Raw genomic sequence first — 9,454 nt, 5'->3', positions numbered from 1 at the left:
AAACCCCTGTGGGTGGGGGGCAGTTAAGTTAAACACGTGGCTTCAGTATCAAGTTGACTAGAATGGCACCCACAGTATCCCCTGCTTGATATCGTAAGAGGCGACTAAAAGGGGACCCTCCTCTTCTTCCAAAGCCCTTATTCCTTCTCCCTTCTTCTTCTTCATTGTGCTTTGGGCTTTCATCTCTAGAATGACAGTTTTCTATTGACTTTGCTGTGTGTCATTTTTTTTTTCTTTTCACTCATCTTTCATCTGTCTATTTGGCCCTCCTTGGCTTAACTCTTGTAATTCAAGCCCTGGTCCCTAAGATTGCTAGGGTTCTCATGGGTTTATTTTCAATTTCAATCTTCTTTGAGTAGTGTGGAGTGAAAAGCTGCCAGTTGGGTTTGCAGCCCCCTGGTGGTATAAGAAGAGTTGCAACTAGACAAAACAGGAATAGAACTCGGGAGGTGAGGGGGGATAAGACTGCTCCCCTCCGGACACCTCATGGACAGTGTGGCATGGAGGAAGGTGGACCAAGTGGCACCTCTCTTGTGCAAGGTACCACAAGACCCCGGAGATACAATTTCAGAAATAGGAACCAAATAGCTGAACCTGAGGGAGTTGAAGGAAACTCAAGTAATGAGTCCACTGATCAGGGTTTGGAGGAGGTACGGCCTCCTCCCGCCCTAATCAGGGTGCCGCAGCCAGAGAATAGGCCAAGAAGGATGAGATGGAGCAGAGAAATGAATGCAGCTGTTATCCGAGCCTACTACCTGGCAACAAAAATTGAAACAGACCGAACTCAATATAGGGACAGATTGATGCACTATTGGAAGCGCATTATGCCACAGTCGGAGCTGACAGCCCAACGGATTGCTGATCAGGTGAGAGTTATAAAGCAAAGGAGATTTCTCACTGAGGAAGAACTGGCTTGTATAAGAGAGGAGGTTCATAATCAGCTGTTTGGCACTGCAGATAATGAGGCTTTGGAAAATGAAGAAGCAGCACATGCAAGAGAAGAAGCTGAAATAGAAAGAGACACCCTATTACTAGATGGAGGGGCTGGGACTGCATTGGTGTCAGAGGAAAGGGTTAACAGGGCTGGGACTGCATTGGTGTCAGAGGAAAGGGATAACAACCTTGAATCGAAAATAGAAAATGTCTTGCTTGAAAATGTTTTCAAATACAAGGAAGTAGCTGTTGAGTGTAGGCCTATGCTTAAAAAAGTGCCATATAACAGGAAAACCCTTCTTACTGTTGAGGCAGTGAATAAAACACTTGCCAAGCACATAAATGAAATAAATAGTATTGCTGATGTGACGGACTGGATCTATTGTGGGGCTCTAACTGTCTTTCAGGAGTTGGGGATGAAGATCTCATTCAGAAAAGCAAGGAAAGGAAACACCAATAACAGTGGAGCTAAGAAAAAATCGAAGTGGAGAATAAGGATTGAAGGTAAGATTGGAGACTTAAGAAGAAAAATAGGTATATTGACAAGCTATTTGAGAGATCCTGAAAAAGCATCACTGAGGCAGAAGAGGTTGGTGGATGAAATAGTAGTACAGCATATTGGCTTTGCTCAACAGAATAAATTCAATGAAACACTCGCACTCCAGATGAATAAATTCAAGCAGAGACTTGCAGCACTTGCTAATCGGTGTCGCAGATATACAGAGGCTGAGTCGAGAAGACATCAGGCAACGTTATTCTCCAACGATGAAAGGAAATATTACAAACTTTTAAATAGCAATGAACACGGTGTAGTGCAACATCCTGGTGTTGAAGATATGGAAAAATTTTGGAAGGATATTTGGCAAGAGCCAGTTATGCACAATGAAAATACATACTGGATAGATCAGGTGAAAAGCAAGATGAGAGACCTTGCTGGAATGCCACAATGTGTAATCTCTACAGAGGATGTTTCTATTGCAGTGAAGAAGAGTCACAATTGGAAAGCACCAGGGCCAGATGGTATCCAAAACTATTGGCTGAAGAATTTTTCAAGCTTGCATTCTAAGATTGCAGGCTGCTTCAATGACCTACTACAACAGAGATCAGAAATACCAGTGGGTTTTGCATCTGGACTTACTTTTATGATTCCAAAGAAAGAGGGGAATCTGAGCCCTGGAGATTATAGACCGATCACATGCCTGAACAGTACTTACAAGCTAATGACATCCACGCTCGCTTCCAAGATTGATAGCCACATCACTCTCAATAAGATCATGGCAACAGAGCAGCTTGGATGTAGGAAGGGTGCTAAAGGCTGTAAGGAGCTTTTGATTCTGGACTCTTTTATTGCAGGGCAAGCAAGTGCAAAGCAAAGGAATGTATCAATAGCTTGGATAGATTATGCTAAAGCATTGACTCGGTTCCACATAGCTGGCTGTTGTATGTTCTCCAGCTCTACAAGGTGGATGAAGCTCTTGTGAACCTCATGAGGATGATAATGAGCCAGTGGAGTGTAAAACTGAAAATAGGAAGTGGAGAAACACAAATTCAGACTGAATCAATCCAGATCTGCCAAGGAATCTATCAAGGAGATAGCTTGAGCCCACTATGGTTCTGCCTTGCATTGAATCCTCTTAGCCTGATGCTCGAAGAATCTACATATGGGTATAAAATAGAAGTTTCTAGGAGTCTTAGAGTTTCTCATAGCTTCTATATGGATGATCTGAAGCTTTATGCCAGATCCCCAGAGCAACTGCAGGGTATGATTGAGCTAGTCTCTGCCTTCAGTCAGAGCATTTGCATGAAGTTTGGATTAAGTAAGTGTGCTGTGCTGCATGTGGAGAAGGGTCAAATGAAAATGCAGAGGGATGAACTGAGAGCACTGGATAGTGAGATATCAGAGCTCAAGCAAGGACAGTCATATAAGTACTTGGGACTTTATCAGCATCTGAAAATCTCAAAAACAGGAGTGCTCACAGAAGTGGAAGGTGAATTCCGCAGCAGACTTGATAGGGTTCTAAAAGGAAAACTATCAGCAAAGAATTGCATCAAGGCTGTGAATACTTGGGTGATCCCAGCATTGACCTACACCTTTGGAATTCTGAAGTGGTCAGATACTCGATTGGAGCAGATTGATAGGTATGTCAGGACAAGGATGACTAAATTCAGGATGCATCATCCACGTGCCTCGGTTGCTCGACTGTACCTACCAAGGAGTATGGGAGGTCGCGGTTTGATGAGGGTATCAAGGTTATGTGTAAGTCATGAAACGAAGTTGAGATCTTACTTCCAGAATGCTGATTCAGATTTGTTCGTGAAGGTATGCCAGCTGGATAATGGTTACACAGCCCTTGATTTGAGGAACCAAAGAAGTAGCGAGCTGCTATCTGCTCAAGACCTAAAAGAAGAATGGAGGACAAAAGAGTTACATGGACGGTTTTATGGGCACCTTAATTCAGAGCCAATAAGTCAAGAGCTGTCTTGTATGTGGCTGACAGTGGGAAGTTTGTTCCCAGAGACTGAGGGCTTTGTACAGGCGATTCAAGATCAAGTGATAGCAACAAATGCTTATAGGAGGCATGTAATGGGAGACAGGACCATAAGTGACAAATGCAGAATGTGTGCCAGTGCAGTAGAAAGTATCCAACATATTGTATCCGGCTGCTCAGTGCTAGCCCCAAGAGAGTATATGTTGCGCCATAACAATGTGGCAAAAATTGTGCACTTGGAGATGCAGATCAAGTTTGGGAATATTGCAGATGTCCCCCCTTACTATAACTATCAGCCTCCTCCTCTGGTTGAGTTCAATCACGTCAAGATCTACTGGGATGTCCAAATGATCACAGACAGGCGAGTAGTACACATCAAGCCTGACATCCTAGTATTGGATCAGTTGGAGAAGAGGGCTTATATAATTGATATCACTGTACCTTCAGATGAGAATGCTCAGAAGACCAGAGGCGAGAAAATCAGAAAATACCAAGAGCTATCATTTGAGCTGAAGGAAATGTATGGGCTGAATACAGTGAGAGTACTTCCAATTGTAATAACAGTCAATGGCCTGATACTCAAGTCGGTTGTGGAAATATGTCGAAGTATTGACTTGGTAGACGAGGTGCTGAAAAGAATGCAAAAATCTGTCCTCCTTGACACTGCACGTATTGTGCGCAAGTTCATAAAATAGTCAAACAGTGTTATAAAGATGAAAGGAAGGTTGCATTAAAGTGCCCCTTCTTTGAAAATATTTCCGTAAGAGCGTGCTTATAAAAGGGATAATAATAATAATAATATAATAATAATAATAATAATAATAATAATAATATGTAACTACTGAAACTACTATCTCACTCTAAATGTTATAATGAATAGATATGGTATTGACAATATCAAGTACTTTATATAGTAACTTTTTCAATCTTATTCCTGGTATCTCTGGTATTTATGGGATGTTTTTTAATCATCACTTATCTTTTTTACAAATGGCTCTCACAAGAGATATTTGATATTTATCAGGGATGGGTATCGATACATGTTTCTACATCAAACATCGATGTTTTTCACTTATCAAAGGTTTTACCTAGACATCGGTCATCCAACTAAAATGAATTTTTCATTTAGGCTCTCTGTATTTTTAGTTTATACTGTTAGATACTCTTGAAGATTTACATAACTTCAGCTCTTGTCAAGGTTAGATACTTATTTAGAATTAAATAAGAGGTCGGATTCTTCGTTTCTTAGGAAGAAACAGTTTTTTCTTATTACAAGTGCCTCGTATTGTAAGGAGTGTAGATATCCATATAAAAAAACTTTAATAATTTCCATTACCTAAATAAAACTATCAGGTATTGAATTAATACTATATGAGTAACAATGATTGCTAAAATTAGCTTAGGATGAAATTCCAGACAGAATCTTCAAGGATATCCCGAGAGGTTTTTGACTTAACTATGAAGATGACAAATCTTGTAAACTACCTATAATAGAGTTGATGTATCTTTCTAGTCACAACCTGACTTCAATTATTCGAAAGACCACAAGTCCAAAATTGCTGTAATTCCAGTTAGTAACTGTTAAAATATTGGAACAATAGCTCCAGATAAAATTGTAGTCACTTTAGAAGTTTTTTTGTACTATCAAGTATTTCGAGATTATGAAAAAAATATACCAATGAATCAATCAACTTCCAAAATAATTGAGTTATATCTATACAAAATAATAAACTAATACTCTGTAAGCTCATTAACAGAAGTGTTGTGGGTTCAATCAAATTCATTTCGCCCCTTTTTATCAAGAATAAGTGTAAAGTATCATATACTGTACATTGTATCATTTCCACTTTATTAATACCATAGATGAAGGATAAGTAACTATATTATTCTTGTCTCTGTTAATACTAATAAAAATCTATTCATTCATCGTTTCTGATGCTTTTGAGTTATTTATTCAAAATTATTTAATTTTGAGATGAAAATTCCTAAGTGAAAAAAAAATGGTAGCTATAAGGATAACCGCTGAGTTTTGGTTACTTCAAATACAACATTTGTAGTCTCCTATCATCCAGGAACAATACCCTAGAATGTTCGACACTACTTCTGGAATACTCTGTATAATAGTCTTCGTAGAATCATCCGTAAATGTACAGCGATGCGTCGATGTTTAAAACATCGATGTTTAAAAACATTGATGTTTACTGTTCGATGTTTTTCACTTATCGATGTTAAGGTAAAAAAACATCGATGTTCAAAACATCGATGTTTTGTCTTTCGATACCCATCCCTGATATTTATTAAATACATCTTACATTGCCAGGTCTGACAAGACCTATGACAAACACATTATTTAAAATTGAACAATACAAAAAAAACACTCCCCAATTAATTAAATAGATTGAATATATATATTAAATGATGAAACATGTTGTATGAGGAAACTCCATTTGACAGCAAAAAAATCACTCATAGATAAAAAACTTCCTCTAACACTCAATTGGCTCTTTAAACACATTTGTCAACATTGAAGTTTGGTCACCTAGAATTTACCTATGCATTCACCTTCTTTTTGAAATTGGGGTCGCATCCACTGTGAAACACCTTCATTATCACAATAGATTACAATATTGCTATAATTATTCAATAAATTCTACAAAGTGATGTGTGAGAAACGACCCAGGTAATGTATATCTTAATTGCTGATGGAAATCTCATGATCTAAGATGGATGATAACCTGGTCAGCTTCCACAGAGCGCATTCTTGGAACAGTGTTGATTGAATAAGATTACTGCTATGAGGGACAGGAATGTCACAGGCTCTGTGGAGAGTTTTCATGAAGTTTATTAAAAAAATAATGTTGTATTTTCTATAACTATGATATATTGCACAGTTAGATTTAGTTATTTAGTTATTATTTACTGTGAGTTTAATTTATGATTCTTTGTATGCAGAAGATGTAACGTTCTTGTGTGATTAGAATTTTTGTACACTGTTAACATGAATAATAAAAACAATTATTTGATTTGATTCAAGCTCGTAATTTTTTAGTGGAGGGTCTATCAAACTATTGACTGTCTAACAAACAAAGAATGAGCCAGCAAACTAAACAGAAAAACGAAGAAAACAACAAACCACAAAATCACCTTTCAAGCAACAACAAGCAAGTTCATAATTTTCTAATCTCAGGACTGTGTGGGAGGGAGTGTAGGGACATAGAGTGAGAGACCATGATGAAGTGGCACAACCTAATCTAAGAGTAAATAATTTGACTAAAACTTGTATATTTGATCCTTTAAACTATGTTATGTTGCTATGATAATGATTCCTCTCAGAAGCAAATTGTCACCAAGATGCAAGAAGTCCTGCAACTATCTCAATTATGTAAGGAAGCTGATAAGTCTCATTCATCTTAGAAGCTTCCCGAACTTTTGGAACAGTACAGTTATTGCGATTGTTGAAATATGAGCCAGTGGTATTGAATTTATCACTACTCAATCACTCTTTCCTTATTTCATATGACCCAATGAGTATTAGTCAACAGTGTAATGATGATATTTCAAATGCTGTTGAGAATCAAGAGTGGAAGTTATTTGGTTTGAACGTAAGATTAGAATTATCATACTATGCAATCTGGATTAGATCTCTCTAAACTGATATACATTCAACAATCGTGCATGATCTAATGTGCACTTGCACAAATGTGCATCCAATTTGATCATACCAAAAGAATTTTCTGGTAACACGAGAATACTTGTTGTTAGAACTAGCACATGAATATTCAACACTGAATTTCTGCACTATGTGGAAGTAATGGCACGTTGCTAGTCACTGGATTTCAGTTTGTATTCAATGGACCCATTATTCTAGGACCTAGTGAGTATTATTAATATACTAAATGAGAGTGATTTGATATTTTGAAAAACACCAAATGAATAAAACAATTTGAGGAACAAGTTTCGGTAGTTACAACATTATCAATCTCTAGTGAAATGGATGCTTGAATATTGAACAGTAGAGTATAAAAAAGTTCCCCCCACCCACAGGGGGCAGCCGAGACTATACTAATCACCCTATGATGCCCTACGATCAGCTATTGGCTGTTGGTAAATGAAGATTGTGCTCGACTGTCATTGGCAGTATGGCAGAGACTGAACAGAAAATTAGTATAGTCTTGGCCGCCCCCTGTGGGTGGGGGGAGCTTTGAGTCGAACATCGTACTCAAGAATGTGTTTGAAATCCAGATAATACCCACAGTATCCCTGCTTGTCGTAGGAGGTGACTAAAAGGGACCCCAAGGCAACTCCAGAAGTTGCCTTGACTTCAAACCCACGGGATTTGCCCGATTAGGGCAGTATTGGAGGGGCAAAAAGAAAACCCCAAGAGACCAGAGATGGGTGAAACTCCAGGCACAAATGTAGGTCAAGAAGCTGAGTCGAGGGTGACCGGGTGCCGGGCGTCCTAGAGTCAATTTAGTGTTCCCTCTCTCAATGGAAGGACCTTCAAAGAAGGCCAGGAGTGGAACTCACGTAGGTCACGAGGATAATCATTCTGAAGAGACTGCCAAGCATATCACACTGGATTCCGACAAGCTATCAGGTGATGAATGGGATGTTAGCATAGGGAAAAACTCCTGGTTCTTGTAAAGGACACATGTATTGGTTTGCCTAACTAGCATAGTACTTGGAACACAATAACCTTCGGTTGACGAGTGGGGTTCTTTGAACCGTTGGATCCTTGATCCGGCCCTTCAAAAAAAAAAAAATAATAATAATAACTTAGTCTCGGCCAAAGAAAACTAAAAAAAAAAAAAGAAGAGACTTGCTTAACCTTTATTAGTCAACAGCTAATAGCCGATCGTATGGTTTCAGTCATACTATATCTTCTGCTGCTCAAATTTTGGCTCTAAGCTTATTGGAGATTGATATCTCTGTAAGTAACAACTGAAACTACTATCTTACTCCAAATGTTATAATAAATGGATGGTTTTGACAATATCAGGTAGTTTTTAATAGTTACTTTTTTAATCTAATATCTGGTAACTCTGGCATTTCTAGGATGTTTGTTAAGCATCAGTTATCTTTTATACAAATGGCTCTCACAAGAGATATTTGATATTTATTAAATACATGTTACATTGCCAGGTCTGACCTATAGGTCAAAGACCTATGGCAAACACTTTAAAAATTGAACAACACAAAAAATAACACTTCTTAATTTATTGAATAGATTAAATACATTAAAATGATGAAAAATATACGTGAAAATTTATATAAATGGTAATAATTAGATGGGTGGAATTTATGGGATGTGGAAAATATGACAGGTACAAAGTAAGGGCTAGGTGGGGGGTTAAGGATGTAAAATATAGAGGATTAGGGATATAAGTAAATGGAACCCGGATTTTCGGTGGGGTTCTACCACTCTAGCACCTTGGGTGGTAGGGACACTAGGACTGCTATTCTAGACCTGCAGCACCTCGGCCAAGAGAGAGAGGTTGAGTGAGTAAAGATGGGGTGAGGAATAGATGAAGAAAGGAGGGGAGAAGTAGTTGTGTGGAAGGGTAGGAGGGAATGATTTATGGGGTGGGGAAGAATAAGAGGGAGAGACACCGGAGAAGAAGGAGGGAGAAAGATCAAGAGAGGGGATGAAGAATTAGGGTGAAAGGATAGATAGATAGATAGATTTTATTTTACAACCGTTACTAGGCTTGTCGCCTATGGTAACATGGTTACAAAATTACAGTTTTACAAATCATCTTGAATGATAACACAGCTACATAACATGATTTTATTACATTCTCATAATAATAAGATATATAATAATACATAGATAATAATTCTATATAACTCTAAAATAATTAATAAAAAATGTAAGATGCATAATAATACATACAATCAACGAAAATAAGATGCCATTAGGTATTATGATTTACAGGTATTAGTAGGTGTCAATCAAACGCTCCAATACTCCAGCAAAACGAGCAAAATAATATTGTTACTGTACAACGATTATTGCAAATTTCCAATGAAAA

At 38.0% G+C, this 9,454-nt stretch overlaps 2 protein-coding genes across 2 annotated transcripts; both read left to right on the top strand.

Moving 5' to 3' along the window:
* Positions 1-500: 500 nt before the first annotated feature.
* Positions 501-2,414, top strand: LOC111047324. The gene has a single exon (XM_022333052.2). The coding sequence runs from the start codon at positions 501-503 to the stop codon at positions 2,412-2,414; it is 1,914 nt and encodes a 637-aa protein (XP_022188744.2).
* Positions 2,415-2,647: 233 nt separating this feature from the next.
* Positions 2,648-4,117, top strand: LOC111047332. Its single transcript, XM_022333066.2, has one exon. The coding sequence runs from the start codon at positions 2,648-2,650 to the stop codon at positions 4,115-4,117; it is 1,470 nt and encodes a 489-aa protein (XP_022188758.2).
* The last annotated feature ends 5,337 nt before the right edge of the window (positions 4,118-9,454 follow it).

This window comes from Nilaparvata lugens, chromosome X, assembly GCF_014356525.2.
Source record: "Nilaparvata lugens isolate BPH chromosome X, ASM1435652v1, whole genome shotgun sequence".
NCBI lineage: Eukaryota > Metazoa > Arthropoda > Insecta > Hemiptera > Delphacidae > Nilaparvata > Nilaparvata lugens.
This window is presented reverse-complemented; position numbering and strand designations above follow the sequence as displayed.

What these genes read in the sequence shown, in the direction of transcription:
- LOC111047324 (XM_022333052.2), top strand. Translation starts at nt 501, where the DNA reads ATGGAGGAAGGTGGACCAAGTGGCACCTCTCTTGTGCAAGGTACCACA.
- LOC111047332 (XM_022333066.2), top strand. Translation starts at nt 2,648, where the DNA reads ATGGATGATCTGAAGCTTTATGCCAGATCCCCAGAGCAACTGCAGGGT.